Source organism: Lontra canadensis, unplaced genomic scaffold (genome assembly GCF_010015895.1).
Source record: "Lontra canadensis isolate GAN:19392208 unplaced genomic scaffold, GSC_riverotter_1.0 scaffold76, whole genome shotgun sequence".
Taxonomy (NCBI): domain Eukaryota; kingdom Metazoa; phylum Chordata; class Mammalia; order Carnivora; family Mustelidae; genus Lontra; species Lontra canadensis.
The window spans coordinates 5,842,340-5,859,939 of record NW_022631070.1 but is presented as its reverse complement, the minus strand read 5'-3'; the positions used below and the strand labels follow the sequence as shown (position 1 = coordinate 5,859,939).

Sequence of the window (17,600 nt, the reverse complement as noted above, 5' to 3'; positions counted from 1 at the left end):
CCAGCCGCCTCTCCCCGCCGCCCCCAGGGGCTCGTGCCACAGCTGTTCATGGCACTCCACGTGACACAGAGCTGTCACGTGGATTCCAAAAGTTCTAGAAACTTTTTGACCGGAGGTGACGTTTTTAGAGTGAATGTCTGCCGTCCACAGGGCACCTCGCTGCCACAGGCCAGACGAGAGCCCCATGTCTGTGCACCGGGGAGTCTGCCTCGGCCACTTCATGGGCATACGGGGTCGATTACAAAGTGCTTGGCCTTTGAAACGACCGCTCAGTCAGCTGGTGGCAGTGCCCAGGAGCCACGTGTTTGACACGTGAAAGCTCACTTGGAAGCAGGACTGGCTGCCGCCGCCGCCGCCCGCTGGGACAGTTGAGTGAATGGGACGTGCTTGCGAGGTGCCGAGGGAACTGGGAGGGACTGTGTGCCAGCGCCCTCCTGCAGTAATGCCGTCCGCACCTCTTCCAGAGCGTCCTGAGGAAAGGGGGCCACACGGAAATTGAACCTCAGCATTTCTGTCAGGCCGTCCACAGAGAGAATGACACGCTCCTGGTCCTCATCAGAAACGAGGATACCGCGTCGCGCCTGCACCAGGTACGTCCGGCCGTCTGTTTCTTACGAAGGAGGGTGTCCCTGGCATTTTCTGGGGTGTCCCGAGGGGGCGTCCCGCAGGCCAGGGTCCATAGCGAGGCATTTGTGGGGCACGTCACGGCTCCGAGCTAGGGACGAGCCCTGAAGAGAGGGAGTCTGGGGACATTTCCTCGGCCGAGATACAAACCTGCAGCTCTTCACACCTAACGGTAGCAAACGTTGCTTTCAAAGGCCTTGTGAAAGTTTTCTGCAGCGTGAGGGTATTTATGTCGAATGAAAGCAGACGCCTCCCCCGAGGCCCAGGCCGGGCTGCCGTCCGGGCGGGAGCGGAGCCTGTCGCCTGCTTCGCCGCATCACAGGCCCCGCGGCTGAGCCGCGCTCTGCCCTCACTCAGGGTCTCCAGCCTGGGTTCGAGAGGCCACTGGTAACGCACGAGTTCTAGGGAGTTTGCGGAGTCCGGGTTCCTTGAGGTGCTGGTGGGCTTTGGACGGGGTCGCAGAGTTTGCCGTCATCCAAGTTAACTGAATCTTGAGCCCGTTGGCTAAAGGGGACCCCGCCAAGCCCTCTTCCCCGCGGATCCTGTCGTGTTTGCAGATCCCCTTCCTGCTGAAGCTGAAGCACTTCCCCAGCGTCCTCTTCGCGGGAGTGGACGGCCCCGAGGACGTGCTCGAGCACACCTACCAGGAGCTCCTCCAGACGGGCGGCTTCGTGGTCTCGGACGACAAGATCCTAGAAACCGTGACATTAGGTCGGTCTTTTATTTTCCTTCCTTGTTTCTGTCTCTGAAATCCAGCACATCCGTTGCTCTTCACCCAGTGGCCCAAACACTACTTCATCTCAAAAAGAAATGAACTCAAAAGCAGTATCAACCACCACCTTTTGAGGCCTTCATTTTTGCTGCTTGCCCTGCTAAGCAGTTTGCGTCTGGATCGCGTCGTGAGCCTCCCCAGGCACGTGCCCTGAGCCTCCCGGGTGTCACGTGATCGCCTGCGGCACCCACGGGCTCCTCGGTTCCTCGGCTCGGGCGCCTGCCCCACGGCCCTCTCTGCCGCCGTCTTGGTGATGTTCTGGAAATCAGAAACAAGAACACCTAATTCCCTTCTCTCTGGGCAGCGGTTAGGCAAGGAGGAGGGTAGCGCAGCCCCCGGCGGGTGCTAATTATACGGGTGATCACACCTGCCGCGCTGATGTCACGGTGCAGCTCCCTGCACACGCCGCTCCTGGCTCAGAGAAGGCGTGTGGACCCCACAAGCGTGAGTTCCGTGTGGAGACCAGAGTTGGCAGGTTTTGCAGGCTAGACCGGTGTCTTCTGTGGCCGCTGGACTTCCCGCTGGTCACATGAACGCGACAGGTGTCCCGGGGTTGGGGCAGCTGACGGGCAGCAGGGCTGGTGCGCTCTGCCTCCCCGTGAGTCCCCGTTCCCGGCCTCGGACCAGACCTCGTCTCTTCTGTCTGCAGCTCAGCTGAAGGACGTGGTCAGGACCCTGGAGAAGCTGAACAGAAACGGGAGGTGGAAGTGGCTGCTTCACCACAGGGAAAACAAGAAGCTGAGAGAAGACACCAGGTGAGGCCTTGGGGTGCGGGGCTGCCTTTGTGCTTCCCCCTGGGGCCCGGGGGCAGGTGCACAGGTGGGTTCCAGCATTTGCGGTCGCAGGGCTGACGGGGAAGGCGTGTGGGCTGGGGCTGGAGCCCCCACTGCGAGTCTGAGGCCCTTGCCGAGTCCCGAAGTGTCGGTCCGCTGAAGCTCTGGCTCTCCTAGCGTGAACCAGAGGGAACGCAGCACTAGACCTGCGGGCTGGGGCTGGCCACAGTTACAGGGATGGAAGCGTTGAGATCAGAATGTTTTACCCCTAAGTAAGCAACGTGCAGCTGGATTTTGCCGAAGTATTTTTTAATCGATTGCCTGGCTGAAGAGACCTGGGGTGTGTAGGTGCCCCGGGCTGCAGTGAGGCGAGGACGGGAGCGGACATGGTGTGGGGCCGCGAGATTGACAAGCCCCCCGAGAAGTGACTGGCAGCCCCTGTCAGGCAGCCCCTGCCTGGCCTCCTACGGCAGAGACCGACAGTAAAAACCCGCTGTCACGATGGGGAAGTTGAAGTATGGGGACGACAGAGCTGATCCAGGTCAGACAAGGAGTTGTGATGCTGGGCTCTGAGCCCAGAATGGTCACCTCTAACATGACTGCTCTCTCCTATCTCCCTCCCAAGGACAAACGTAGGCCTGACCCTGAGATCTCAAAAGGGACGTGGCCAAGAGCAGAGGTCTGGGAGAGGCAATACCTAGAACCAGTGTGGGAGAAAAAGCAAGCCAGGAGGTCCGAGTGGACCTCAGAGCTGATGCTGTCACGTCTGGGAGGATTTGCCCGGGTTGAGCTGGGGGGTGGTGCAGAGGATGGCAGAGGCCCACTGGGAGTTTCTGAGGCGGTGGCCAGCCAGCACTTCAGAGGAAAGGTTCAAGTTCATGAATAAAGCTCCAAGGTACCACGGTACACCTATAAAACTGGCAAGTATCCATTAATTTCACATTCAGAGGACTTTAAGTAAACGAATAGGTACGCTGCTGCTGGCCCCGTTAACAGGCCCTCCAGATGGTACCAGACTCACATTTGAGAGCGAGTGTAGTAGGAACTCAACCGAAAACATCCTATCCTGTGGCCTCTGGAGACATTTATCTAAAACTTAAAACCAAAAACACCCCTAGCTTTTAGAAACTGCTGTTTCTAAAAGATATTTATAGCCACGGGTGATTATCAGTAACTACAAAACCAGCCTCCGATCTATTTCTAGGCAAATACGACAGATACATGGATTCCCTACGTATCTAATTTTATAACAAATTTTAAAATATATGTATAAAAGCATGCAGTGTGATGCCAGTCACATAGATCTGCGTGTACGAAGGGGAAAATGCAGCCCAGTGCCCCAGACAGTGCTCGTCCCTGGAGTGCGGGGATCTGGGGGAGTCTGCTTTCCTTCAGTGGACAGGAGAGGCCGACGGAGGACAGGAGAGCAGATGGAGGGACATTTACAGGTTAAGTGTTTTCCACTAAAAGAGGAAGGAAAGAGGTAGTTGCAAGATTTTAAGGGAGATCATAGGGCATCTGCGCGGCTCAGTCGGCTAAACGTCTGACTCGATTTCAGGTCTGGTCGTGATCTTGGGGTCGGGCGATCGAGCCTCACCTTGGGGTCTGTGCTGAGCACAGAATCCATTCAAGTTTCTCTCTCCCTCCTGCTGCCCCTTGCACCGGCGCATGCATGCACGTGCTCTAAAAAGAATCTTAAAAAAAAAAAAAGATTTTAAGGGAGGTGAGAAATGACAATTATGTAGCAGCGGGAATTTCCTCAGTGAAGCTGTTGATCTAAGAGCGTGGTGACCGCAGAACGGGTTTGGAGGCATTGGTGTAGGGTAAAGCGTGCATCCAGAGGCCCACTAGGAATGGCCCAAGGCTGGCCAAGCCGCATGGCTGCACGAACAGGTCCATGTCCCTCTTGCTTGGCATGAGGCTTGTACTCTGTAAAAACCTGCGTCGCCAGAGGGAGTCAGCGAGCAGTGTTTTGAGGGAAGCGGACAGGACGATGGTGACGTCTGTGAGGCCAGGTGTGTCGTGGGGAAGAACAGAGGTTAGCAGCAGCGCAGGAGTTCTGAGGGCTTTAAGGCAAGAGGTTGAACTGTTAAGTATGGTGCAGGCAGGAAGTGGAGGAGTAAAACAGCTAAAAATTAAGATACGGGGAAAAGTAAACCTCAAGTTCATACTGAACCTGAATTTGGTTCGCGTTTCCGTGTCTGTTGCAGAGTGGACTCGGTCGCACGCAGGAAGAACTTAATCCTGAAATCCTGTCAGAGCGCGAATCTCATCGAACCACTTCCTTACCACCAGTGTGACTCCCGAGCACCCACGAAAGCGGAACATTTAAAATGCCTGCTAAACCTGCAAGTCCAGCACGTCCACGCCCGGTTCGCGGTCTTCCTAACAGGTAGACGCACGGCCTTTGGTTGGCTACTCTAGAAACGTCTGCGCACGGAGCTCGGAGGCCGGAGATCCGTGCCCACCCGGTGTTTGCCTGCCATGTTCTCGTAGACGCGGCGGCCCAGGCCCAGCGCACAGCCCCCCTCGCGCGTACTGACGGGTTTCCGGTGAGGGTGACGCAGCTCCTCGGCTCCGGAAGGCGGGCGGTTCCGCAGCTGTTCGGCCTCCCTGGCCCTACGCCTGGCGCCTGCTCCCTAAGCCCCACACCTTCCTCCCAGGGGCCGCTCCTCCCCTCCTCTCCCTCCATGGATTAAATGCAGTTCCATGAAAGTTCATTATTGTTTTTTTAAATAAAAGTTCTGATGCTTCAAAAGTATACATCAAATACATCAAAGAATTTTTCACCAAAAAAGGTGGTTTTTTTTTCTCTTCACAGAAAAGCCAACTGTTTCCAGAGAAGTCTTTGAAAATGGTGGCATCCTTGTTACAGATGTAAATAACTTCATTGAAAACATACCAAAAATAGCAGCTCCGTTTAAGAGCAGCTACTGGTAAGGACACCTTCCAGAACTCTCCTGTGTTTACGGGGCATGGCAGACAACGGACATTTGCGTCTGAGAAAAGCTGTTGTTGGCGAACTGCTCTTCACCTTCCACATCATGCTGTAAATTTTCGGTCTGTGTTGGGGCGGAATTGCTGTCGGTTTGGCCTAAGTGGGAATTTCGGAAGAGGCCTCCTGCTTCGGAGTTGCCCGTTTCCTCTGAAGGACACCAGTCGTCACCTGCGGTTCGCCTTTTCCCAGGATGGAAGAGAACATGCTTAAGTCCCCGTGAGACGGCCTCCTTTTTCTAAAAACCTTTTTTGATTGTTCTGTTTAAAGATGAAATCATCAATTTTGTGTTTGTCCAGGCGATCAGTGGGCCTAGACTGCGCCGCTGCCACCAACCAATTCCGTTTCCTCTTACTTGAAAACTTTTTAGATAAACAGCAGTTTTCTCATATTTGAAAAATCACTGTTCTCCAACTTAATTTTCCTTCATTTCTTTACACCTTGTAAAATCTCGGCCTTCGTTCACAGCGGGACGCCAGCTGTCCACGAGCGTTCGGCTGCAGTGGTCATATTGGTTTAAATTATTTTCCATTTTTACAGAGAGCCTTCAAAACTATTAATTAAAAGCTCACTGTGAAAAAGAATCTTACAAACATGTTTACTTAGTTGTAGCAAAAATAAGTCTATTTTAACAGCTTCGTTTTTGCATGTTCCTGTCTGAAAGGCGTAGGTAGTACATGTTACAGTTTGTGTTCCAGGCTTCACCGCCCTCACCCTCGGGCAGGCTGGGATCTCACGCGGTGCACACGCGGGTGTTCTAGCGACACTACAGTAAGTTCTCTTACAGATCTATAAACTTGTCAGTTTCCACTTACTCACGTTTTGTAAACATTGCACTACAAAAATCAACCCTCTAAGGAAGAAAATCTTTTATTTATGGTATTAAATAATTTCTACCGTAATCTTTGAACTCAAAACCAAGCAAAAAAATGTAGATACATAGTATCTATTTGGAACAAATTTTTGTAACTAATTTGTTTCATTTTTTTAAATAAAGACAACTAAAAAATCAACTTTCTGGAATTCCTTTAAAGCAAAATTTGAGTTTGTGGGAAATGCTGTGGCCCCCCCTCTCTAGGCCATTTAATGGAACTGACTGCTTCCTCCAGGAGGAGGGCTGAGCGGGATGCACAGGTTTTCGCAAGCCTTTCGCAGGCTCTCTACCTGCTAGCCAAGTGGTGCCCACGTGATTGTTTCTGGCTTGGAAGCCCAGTCACTTGATCTGATGAGAGGACGGTGACCGAAAGGGGCGTGCTGAACCGGAAATGACGGACAAGTGACTTAAGCACCTGCTGCTGGCTCATCTTTTGATGGTGCCTCGGGTCTACTCTCCCTCTTGCCAAAGACCCTCCAACAAGCCCCAAGGCTGTGCGTCCACAGCACCTTTTCTAACTTTTACACTAACCATGCCACGGAGTGTAGCTCTCTGCACCGTCCACTCTTCCCGACGCCCTCGCCATCCCTGCTCCCCACGGCCTGGTACCTGAGTAGTACAGGTGCTCAAGACGCATGGGAAATGACTGGAGAGATCCTGCTGTTTTTTCTTTGTACTTGTTGCCCGGCGTGCACCTCTGCCTGCGTCCCAGGCTGACAGATTGAAGAATTAAGGGAAAGAGAGGCTTGCTGGGGTTTTAGATCCTGTCAGTAAAAGCAGAGGTTTCTCCTCTGGGGCCACTCTGTGCCTCAAGAGCTGTGTCAAGGACGTCATTTGGGGTCTACTCACAGCGAAGCCAGACTGCAGGCAGGGCTGTTTGGATCCGTCTAGACTTGCGCCTCCCCCTGCGGTCGGGGATGGAGCGCAGCCCCCCATGTGGTGTCCGTCAGCCACACAGGGCGGGATAGGGGGCAGCGAGCCACCAGGCCAGGGCCAGGACCATACTCACTAGTTCTTAACACCAGGACGCAAACAGAGCACCCGAGAAGGAAGTGGTTTCCAGAGTTTGGCTTTATTTTGCAGTACAGAAATCATCTGGAGCCATCTGAGACCGACATCCCTGAAGCGGAGGCTCTTGTCAAATCAATACTGCGTCGCAGCTTGGTCCGTTGAGGAAGCCACACCTGGGGTACAAAAGAAGCTTCTACGTTTACCTGCTGTACCACAGATTTCTTTCCCCTTTGCTCTTACCAATTTTACCAGGTGAAAACACCGCACACAGGCTTCCTCCGGAATGACGCTCGGTTTCTGGAGTTGGGTTAGAATTGTGGGCCCGTGCGACCCCAACCCGTGGCTGTGTTCCGTGGGCCCTGTCCTAACAGTTGATGGGACACAGATGTAGAGGGGCGGGGCCCACGCAGGGATGCTGGCCCAAGTCATGGACGATTCGGTGGGAATCTCAATGCCAATGGGACAGATGGCACGCGAATGGTGCCGCGCCGGCTCTCAAGCGGCAGAAGCACACGACCGCGGAGGCTACACTGATTAAAAGATACAAATACTGTATCAGGTGCTCTGTGTCAGGATCACAGGGTTGTCTTCAAACTGATCCTTCACTAAGGAAAAAAGCCAGTATCGGTTAAACTGAACAGAATGTGGTAACCTGCCAATTCGGAGGAGCCACGCCGTGAGAACGAGTTAATACATGATATTAGGAAGGGGAGGAGTACGGACTGGGACAGCGTTCCGAGGGCGCCGCAGGGGTTACAACAGCGACTCCGGACGGCGCGCGGCCAGTGCCAGCTGCGTCTGTCCGAGACGGGCGCGCGCGCCGCTTAGTCTTCCCCGTAGATGTCGTTTTTCTTGCGCTTCATTTCCTCAAAGTCGAACTCGGACCCGGTCATCCTCTTGTAGATGTCTTTGATGTCGTCGCAGGTGGTCTCGAAGTGAGTGGTCGCGTCGTAGGTGCGGGAAATAAAGATCTGAAGTGACATCAGAGACACGGACTTGGCGACGACTGCCCCGGCGACGGCCGCACCCAGTGCCCGCCCAAGCCCGCGCACTCACCTGGCTCTCCGTCCCCAGGTCTTTTGGTACGAGGAGGTCACTGATGCTCACAAACCTGGAGGGAGGAAACGGAGGCCGAGTGTGAGCCCACCACGAGCCCACCCTCGGCTCCGCCTGCATGTCCCAACCCCCAGCATGCAGCCGGGGGCCGCCACGTCCGAACTCGTGTCGCGTCAGCTCATCTCCACGAACACGTCACTCACTTCTGTTCGATTGGTTCCAAAAGGTCCAAAGCTGGTCTGATTTCCTTCTCGGGCTCCTTGGTCTCCACGGTGGTGCTGACTATGGCGATGTACTTGCCCTGCGCGGCCACGTTGTGCGCAGAGGAGATCATGCAGACGTAGATATCTGCGGGCGACGAAGGCCACCTCACCGCCCGGCCCCAGCCTCGGGCCCGCCCGATTCCATCGAGCCGAGCCTTCGGCTTCAGGGCTACGCGGAGGCTGGCGGGGCCCTCCGGGAAGTATGCCCAGATCCAGCCACTTCTCGCCGACTGCGGGCCACGGCTCTCCCAAGCCGGGAGCTGCTGGGCCTGGACCGCTATCCAGATGCCGCCCAAACCTGACTGCTCTGGAGTCTTCCTCCCCAGGGCCAGCATCTAGAAAGGCTTTCCAACAGCTAAGAAAGGATTTACATAAAGGACCAAGTTTCTCGAGCAACCCGCAGATCAGCACAAGCTGTTCTTCGATCCCACAGGTTCTCCCTGTCCTTGCGCTGCTCAGTAAGTGCCTCACCGCCACCCCACCCCCATCGGAAGGTCGCCGCCAGCTCCTCCTCTCTCGAGGCTTCTCCTCAACCCTGCGGTCTGCCTGGGCCCCCTTAACATCCCTTCGTTGCAATCCTAATCTTAGGTGACTCTGGTTTCTTACATGGAAAAATAAATACAGATAGCTCCGATTAAAAGCTGATAACCCTTTTTAGTTGAATTTTCAATAAATAAAAAAGTTAGGCTTCCGCCTGAAAGAATGGTGGGAAAAGGTAGGGGAGATGAAAATAACTGCTCAACGCAAAGAGATGAGGAATTACAGTTTTAGAAGTCAGTCCCATTCCTAACCAGAGGAAGCCGTTTTCCGGCACACTGCTAAAATCAAATTTAAGTATGAGCTCGACAAGTAACGACATAAAAGCACAGCCACTGGCTCAAAACCACAGTGGGATTGGGTCACCTACTAAGCAAGAAACCCCCGCAGGCCAGTGTTCGAGCCAGGAGACACTGACCACTCATCCAGTCTAGCCTCTCAGTTCATCCTTCTAGAACGAGAGACTGGAGGTTCAAGATGGGGGACTAGGGAGAGCGAGGCAGGGCTACAGGACTAATGTGTGCCTTTCACGGTGAGGACTTAGGATCTCTCAGAGCTAAATCCGTCACATCTTGTTTCCCACAGGTGACCTAAGTTTCTTCACAGAGCAAACAAAATTAAAAATCCGGGATGAAACACACAGCAGATTCTAACAAACTTCTGTAAACATCTGCTGATCTTCAAAACTCACCTGACTTCCGATTGACCTGGTTCTGGGGAATGATGATCTGGCAGGAGTTGGCATCGTTGGTGTTCCTGATCGGGTGGCTGAGGATGCAGATGACTCTGACCACCTGGCCCACCTTCTCCACCCGGTCTTTGACGTAGCTGGGGTCACAGATGAGCTGCTTACAGCGAGCAACCTGTACCGAGACGTTGAGGTCCCATTGACAATAATCAGTGTCCCAAGTTTCTAGATAGAATACTAGTGCCATTGTCCCTTTAATACCATCTGTCACCTTCATAAGGTTAACCGGAAGTTATTCTTGAAGTACAGGCAACTGAAAACTAGTTTTGCCAACAATCCCAACAAACTCTCCTGGGAAAGATCCATGGATTTGGAGCCCTGCTCAGGTGTGAGGGAACTGTGCACAGTGTTACGAGGTTACAGGTTTCAGAATCAGGCAGACAGCTTTCAAATCCTGGCTGTCCCTAACCTCAAACGTCATTGTTAGGATTCAATGAAATACTCTATTTAAGGGCCATTGTCATACGTGACTGTGCCCAGTAAAAAAATTCTGTGATCGCCTGAGAGGAAGAGCTGTGGGAAACAAAATGGGATGACGCTGCACTGAAAAGTCCTCAGGTACGGATGAACTCCTCCCAACAGGTCCCTGTTCTCTAACACCCATCCTGCGGGACGCACAAGGGAGTTACAAAAGATCTGCAGTAATGAAGGTTCGCTCAGAGGGCCAACCGGTGAGTACAGATTACGTGGACCGAACCATGGAATACCGTTCAGGGACACACTATTTTTCTACCCGTAGCTCTGGAGCAGCTCTAACAATCTTAAGAGTTGTTAGTTCATCAACATTCACTTCGAATCAGGGAAACGCTACTTGAAACTCCACCTGGCCAGCTGCACAGCTAAAACCCTTATTAAGTAATAAAATGCTCCGTAACCATCAACCCCAAATTCAACCAATAAATTTTAAATGGTATAAATAAAGCTAAATTTAAATGAAAACCCAGGACACAGGCACCAACCTACACTACATAAACACAGAACGTGTACCACTAAGACTTTATCCATAATGTATTTCTCAGTCTGAAGCAATAATCAACATTACAGAAAGTAAGATTAAAAAAAAATAATAAAACCGCATCTTTAGCTCGTCCTTAGTATAACAAACCATAAAATGTGAAATCCAGCATCGATGCCCAAACCACACTACATCAGGCCACTTTTTCTTCACAACACAGTATTTTTTAAATTGTGAAAACGCTCCTTACCTCTCCTTCAGACTTCACACCAATCACTTTTCCATCCTGCACGATGATTTCTTCAATGGGTTTATTGAGCATGTATGTACCGCCATAAATGGCACTTAGCCTAAAAAAATGTTAGAGATGACAATTTGTAACTGTCAACCACTAAAGTGTTTCTTGGATCTTGAGTTCTAGGCAATGTATATTTGCTCAGTCTCCTTGCGGAAGGTGTTCATTTAAAAGTCATTAAAGCTACAATTACAGGAGAGAGAGAGAACCAGAACCGAAATCTCCCACTCACAGTTCGGAATACCGAGTCCAAAAGCAGCACTGACCAGTGATGGGGAAACTGCTCCTGTCGGTCTTACCTTCCTGCACAGAAATAAACTAATACAATAGCAGCAGTGCGGAGTCCGTGGAGAGCGAGTAAAAGCAGCAGACGCTGGAGAAGACACCGAAGGAGGCGGCTGGGTGCACGGCCTCTGTGCGCCTGCCCGAGGGAACTGCCCCAACCCCGCAGCAGGAGCGCCTCAAGCAGGAGCAGGAAGCCGCAGGCCGGATTCAAGGAGCCGCAGGACAGGAGGAGAAACCCGGGCCGGGGGGGGGGTGCCACAAAAAGGGGAGCAACCAAATCTGTAAAATCTCTTCAAATCCGTAACTAACTGCAGAAGGGCTCGTACGTGAGAGAGACCGCAAGGAACGCAGCAAGAAGCAACAGCTGAGCGGGGCCGTTGCTGAGCACAGACGAGCCGAGGCCCGCGGCGCTAACGCTCCGAAGCCCACCCTGCCGCGCCGGACAGCCGGCTCCCGCCGGGCGCGTCCCCTCCAGCCCAGGAGCCGCACAGCTCACTGCACGACCAGGGAGGATTCCGCTGGAACAAACACTGCCCTCCCCGCCCAGTAAGGGGTCAAGTCAAACCTCCCGAAGTCCCAGGTGAGGGGCCAATGATTCCCCCCCCGACTCCAACAAAATCACCCCCAGAGAGCGAGCCCGGCGTCTCTAGAGTGTGCCAGTAACCAGGCCCCGTACACACATGTACACACACATCAATAGCCAAGTGAGGAAGCAAGAAACGTGATTCGAAGTACATTCAGGAAAAGCTGTCGGGACGAACCGGTACCCAGACTCCCGAGGCTGGATACGCAGGGGACTGGAGGCAGCTGTCACAGATCTCTTCGAGGACAGACACCCGCATTCAAGAACACCTTATTACAAATATATTCAGAGGGGCCAAAGTGAGTAAACAATCTAAAAAACGCTGTTTTTTTAAAAACTTGAAGTTCTACACGTAGAAAGTCCAGTACCAGAAAAAAAGTTAAAACTCACTGAATGGGATGGATAGTCTTTTGGAAACAGAAAAAGGACTCCGTGAACTTGAAGACTAATCAACAGGCATCATCCGATATGAAGCCTGGAGAAACCAAAAGACGAAATAAAGAAAAAAGAAAAGCTCTGCAGCGACGACGGAAGACCACCCGGCATCCAGCATGACCGAACCGTCCCAGAGGGAGAGGACAGAGGAAACGGAAAGAAACGTCTGAAGCGGGTAACGGATTTTGAAATTCCCGATCTGACACGAACACACGCATCCACGCAGCTCGGCAAGGCCCGAGCAAAACCACAGAGGCAGACCCTCGGGACGCTGCCCGAAAGCGAAGGGATTCTCGGAAAGCAGCCGGAGGGGAAGCCGTACCGTCTCCACGCGCGGGACAGCGCGACACCGGCGCGGGACGCAAGTGACAGGCAGTGGCTGGGAAGTGCTGCCTGGAAACCTCTCAAGACAACGAAAGTCCCGCAGAAGTGAAGGTGACGGAACCCAGCACCAGCAGCCCTTCGACTACAGGAACGCCACAGCGGGCTGAAGAGAAAGGTCACGAGACAGAAACAAGGATTTATAAGAAAGAAGAGCAGCAAACACGGTAACGTGGGAAAACGGTTCTTCCCTTTCCTTCCCTTGTCACTTCCGTAAACTGACTGTTCAGGGCAGAAACTGCACCGCTGGACCGGGGGCTGAGCCGTGCCAGTGATCGGAGCGCAGAGAAGAGACCGCAGGCGCGACGGCGCAGAGAGCGAGAAGCACAGAGACCGCTGCAGCCTGCTTCGATTGTGCGTACGGTGTTGAGCACAGCATTAACTGCAAAGAAGCCGACAGGATGCACGCCATAGTGTGCAGAGCGCTGAACTATGACAAATAAAAAGGCAAGGCCACAAAGCCACTAAAGGAGTTAGTCTGGAATCGTAAAAAATATTTGATGAATCTGAAGAAAGAGGAACAGAAATGGGGGGAGAAAAAGACAATGAACAAGACAACAGATCTAATCCCAACCATATCAGTAATTGTACTAAACGTAAATGAGCTAAACAATCCCATTAAAGGCCAGAGTTGTCGCACTGGGTAAAAAAGCAATATTCAACTATCTGCTTCTACAAGAGACTCACTTAACTAGACAAGCATCCGAAAGTAAAAGAATGACAAAAAATACAAAAGGAGTAAGCAAAAGGGTAAGGTGGTATTTACCGTCTAACAGTGGAAAGGAGTATCAGCTGGCAAAAAAGCTTTGCACAGATGAAGTACAAACGGACGGACCTGCACCGAGGAACGGGAACTCCACACTCTGGCGGGAGACGCACCCGCAGAAACAGGACACACAATCAGCGCGGACACACGGGAGCTGCGCCATGGGCTCCCGCTACTGCGCGCAGCCCGATATGTGCGGGCTGCGAGCTCTCCACAACAGCTAACTCACTCCCCAAAACACATCGCTGACATGACCGCCGACTCTAAGGCCCCTGGATGGCTCAGCTGGTTATGAGGGTTGCGAGAGCGAGCCCTGCAGTTGGCTCCACGTTCAGCGGGGAGTCTTCATGAGTCCCCTCTATCCCTCTCTGCCCTTCCCCCATCTCTGCACACATTCTCTAAAATAATCTTTTAAAAACCATTTTTAAAAATCTGACCATAAATTATGCCTTGATTTCAAAAATTAAAATCTTACAAGTTGGTTCTCTGATCATGATGGAATTAAATTAGATGTCCGTAACAATAGGATATTTAGAAACCTCTCCAAATGTTTAGCAATTAAACACTACACCTTCAAAAAACCCAAGGATTAAAGCAAAAAAAAATAAAAGAAGAAGAAACAGGGTACCATAATGAATGATACATATTTAGAGAGAAATTTTAAACCTTTTAAATCCTCATGTTAGAGACAAAGTATAACCAATGACGTGTTTCAACTCTAGAAAGCTAAAAGAAAATTAAACCCATGAAGGGACAAGAAATTAAGAACAAAATAAAATAGAAAATAAGCCACAGAGGAAATAAATAAAACTAAGAATCTGGTACTTTGAAAGGATTCATAGCTGATAAAATCCTACCAAAAAAGAAGAAAATACAAATGACCGATCACAACAATGGAAGGTAGGAACTTCACTACAGATCTTAGACACTGAAAGCATAATTAAAAATGTTATTATGGGGCACCTGGGTGGCTCAGTGAGTTAAATGTCTGTCTTCAGCCCAAGTCATGATTCCAGGGTAGTGGGATCGAGTCTGGCGTGGTGTCAGGCTCCTTCATAAGTGGGAAGCCTGCTTCTCCCTCTGCCTCTGCCCCTCCCCGTGCCTGTGTGTCCTTGTTCTCAAATAAATAAAATCTTTAAAATATATACATATATTATGGACAACAGAAAATTCAAGAACTTATGTGAAATGGTCAAATTTCTTCTTTTTTTTTTTTTAAAGATTTTTTTATTTGACAGAGAGAGAGATCACAAGTAGGCAGAGAGGCAGGCAGAGAGAGAGGAGGAAGCAGGCTCCCTCCCCGCTGAGCAGAGAGCCTGATGCGGGACTCGATCCCAGAACCCCGGGATCATGACCTGAGCCAAAGGCAGAGGCTTAACCCACTGAGCCACCCCGGCGCCCTGAAATGGTCAAATTTCTTGTAAAACACAAGAGATGAACTAAATGGGACATCTGAGTAGCCTGATTTCTAATTCATGTGTATGTACGCACACGCACGCAAATTACATCGAACGATAAATTAAAAGGAAAATACATCATGAGTAAGTGTTGTTTACCCTGGGAATGCAAGGCCAGTTTAACACCCCAAAATCAATCCATGGTTCACCACAGTAATGCATAAAGAAAATGTGCATTATTAACTTAATGTCAACACCCATTCTTAAGAAAACTCCCAGCCAGCCAAGAATAAGAAGGAATTCATTCTGACAAAGCCATCGACAAAAACCCTCTAAAAAAATTTAGTAATAAAGCAGGAATGTTCATTCTCAACAGCAAACAACTTTACAATAAAATTGAGACGGTTTCATTAACAGCAGCATTTAAGGAACATAAAATACTTATGAACCAATGTGAACTAGGTGCTAGATCCCTACAATGGAAGCTTCAGAACCCTGCTAAGACAACACCTAAGTCCGCAGAGAGAGCGGCACCTTCAGGGGTTGGAAAACCGGTAGCAAGCTACGTCAGCCCCAGCTGGCCTGTACATTTAAATTCAATCCCAGTAAAATCCCAGCATTGTTTTCCTAGAAATTGACAAGCTGTCCCAAAATGTATAGGGAAATCAAAGGACTTAGTAGAGCCAAAACAATTTTGAAAAAAAAAAACCACAAACAAAAAAAGTTGGAGCTGATTTTCATTACTTGCTTTCACAACTTAATATAAAACTGGAATAATCAGGGGGAGGCTGACTGGCTCCGTCGGTGCAGCAGGTGACTCCTGATCTGCGGGTTTGGAGTTTGAGCCCCAAGCTGGGTGGAGAGATTACTTAAAAATAAAAATAGTCTTTAAGGGCGCCTGGGTGGCTCAGTGGGTGAAGCATCTGCCTTCGTTCGGCTCAGGTCCTGGGATCGAGCCGTGCATCGGGCTCCCTGCTCAGCAGTGAGTCTGCTTCTCCCTCTCTCTCCGCCCCCCACACCTTACACCCCCACCCCTGGCTCGTGCTCCCTCTCTCAACTAAATAAACAAAATCTTAAGAAAAAGTGATGGAACAAAACAGCTCCGTACATATCTGTGGCCAAATGACTTGCCACAAAGGCACCAACACAACTGGAAAAGTCTTTTCAGCAATGGTGCGGGGAGAACTAAACATGGGGACGGAGGAGAAAGAAGTCACAGACGAAGCGGCCGCGGGGGGGACTCATGAGGGGACACTCATGAGGGGACACAAGCGAGCTTCCCAGACTCAACGTTTTCTTCTCTTGAGTGTCGTGTTGGTCACACACGTCTGTACACCCAAACTAAACTTTTTACAGTACCTCTGTGGTTTCGTTATATATAAGGTTTATTCCAATAAAAAGAAAAGCACCTCACAGCCCACAGACCTCTCATCCCTCCCAACCGCGTACCCTGTCTTCCTGCAGAAGAGGGGACCACGTTAGCGACAGGCACTGACCTTGCAAATCCCTGGGGCAGCTCTCCGAGGCCATAGAGGGGGTAAAGGTACGGGCTTTTGCCATATCTTGCCAGAGACTCACTGTAAAGTTTAATCCTATTAATGGTTTCACAACATGGCTGATCTAGATAGCTAAAATAAATGAAATAAGTATTAGAAAATATTTAAATGTTTTTCTGAAATCATTTTATTTCACTACTCTCGTATTTTACCTAAAAGCTTCTAACACTGATTTACAGCTGGAACCTTCCATAATATAACATGGTTATCTACTCATTTTGTCAGAACTTCCATTTTAGAGAACTGAGAAATTCAGTGACGGTCCCAAGAAAAACAGAAATCTGCACCGTGGAAGACTTACTCATCGGTTCTGTAGAGAGCCAGGGCGTGGCCGGTAAAGTCTATGACATCTTGTCCCAAGTCGAATTTCTTGTACACCTCTCGCATGGCGGTCTTCTTAGGATCGATGCCCTCAAAAGTTCGGGGATCGTTTTCATCAAAGTTGGCAACGTACACTAGGAATTTTCTGAAGCGACGTTTTTCAAACAGTCCCATTAAGCCTAAAGAATTGGTCAGAAAGCAAACATTCACACTAGGACACTGAGGAAAAGGGAGTGAGAGAGGCCAAGTTCAACACGCCAGGCCAGCTCGGAGGCACCTCTCCTGGTGCGCGGCTCCTGCCGTCCCTGCGCTTCCACACCAACTGCGTGATCACAAGGAAAACGTGGCCTTGGAAGACTGATCCGCGAGGGCACCCACCTGACATTCTTCTTCTGACAAGTCTGATCTGTACCCTGCCAACTGCCTAAAATTCTGAACGCTCCTCCCTTCTCTGTATGCTAACGTTCACTCCAGCATTTCAGGAAAGGAGGATTATGCTGCCAGTCACTTACTTTAATAAAGTTCTAGCTAATCAGTTACCCACTCTTTATACTAAAAAAAGCTGAGCAGACAGGTATAAACTACTTTGTAAACGCTCAGTTCTTACTAGGCAGGAGTCCTCCTGGAGTGTACAGCTGTTAGGAAGACAAGGCCAAAGGAAAAAACCTTTCTGGCTTGATCTCCTTCCCTAAACCGTATGACGGCTTTAAAAACAACCTTCTCACAGAACAGTGTACTGTTTTGGTATTTTGGATATTACTTCCCCCAAGACTACAGATGAAATCAACAAAACTGAAAATTAAAATGATCATGAGGGGGGCGCCTGGGTGGCGCAGTGGGTTAGGCCTCTGCCTTCGGCTTGGGTCATGATCTCGGGGTCCTGGGATCGAGCCCCGCATCGGGCTTTCTGCTCAGCAGGAAGCCTGCTTCCCCACCCCTTCTCTGCCTACTTGTGATCTCACTGTCAAATAAA

The 17,600-nt window shown here is 50.7% G+C and overlaps 2 protein-coding genes across 3 annotated transcripts in view; one reads left to right on the top strand and one right to left on the bottom strand.

The window, feature by feature from the left end:
* TASOR2 (transcription activation suppressor family member 2) overlaps window positions 1-5,295 on the top strand; it is a 65,122-nt gene extending 59,827 nt beyond the window's left edge. For both annotated transcript variants that reach the window (XM_032881655.1, XM_032881656.1), the window contains 5 exons: window positions 465-590; window positions 1,182-1,335; window positions 2,046-2,151; window positions 4,380-4,561; window positions 4,991-5,295. In XM_032881655.1, coding sequence (XP_032737546.1) covers window positions 465-590; window positions 1,182-1,335; window positions 2,046-2,151; window positions 4,380-4,561; window positions 4,991-5,109 — 687 coding nt within the window. In that variant the 3' untranslated portion in view covers window positions 5,110-5,295. The remainder of the gene's footprint in view (window positions 1-464; window positions 591-1,181; window positions 1,336-2,045; window positions 2,152-4,379; window positions 4,562-4,990) is intronic.
* Window positions 5,296-7,091: 1,796 nt separating this feature from the next.
* GDI2 (GDP dissociation inhibitor 2) overlaps window positions 7,092-17,600 on the bottom strand; it is a 28,729-nt gene continuing 18,220 nt past the window's right edge. The window contains exons 5-11 of the mRNA XM_032881657.1: window positions 16,608-16,806; window positions 16,247-16,378; window positions 10,859-10,958; window positions 9,597-9,768; window positions 8,309-8,453; window positions 8,106-8,160; window positions 7,092-8,020 (exon numbers count right to left, since the gene is read on the bottom strand). Of these exons, the coding sequence (XP_032737548.1) occupies window positions 7,874-8,020; window positions 8,106-8,160; window positions 8,309-8,453; window positions 9,597-9,768; window positions 10,859-10,958; window positions 16,247-16,378; window positions 16,608-16,806 (950 nt within the window). The 3' untranslated portion in view covers window positions 7,092-7,873. The remainder of the gene's footprint in view (window positions 8,021-8,105; window positions 8,161-8,308; window positions 8,454-9,596; window positions 9,769-10,858; window positions 10,959-16,246; window positions 16,379-16,607; window positions 16,807-17,600) is intronic.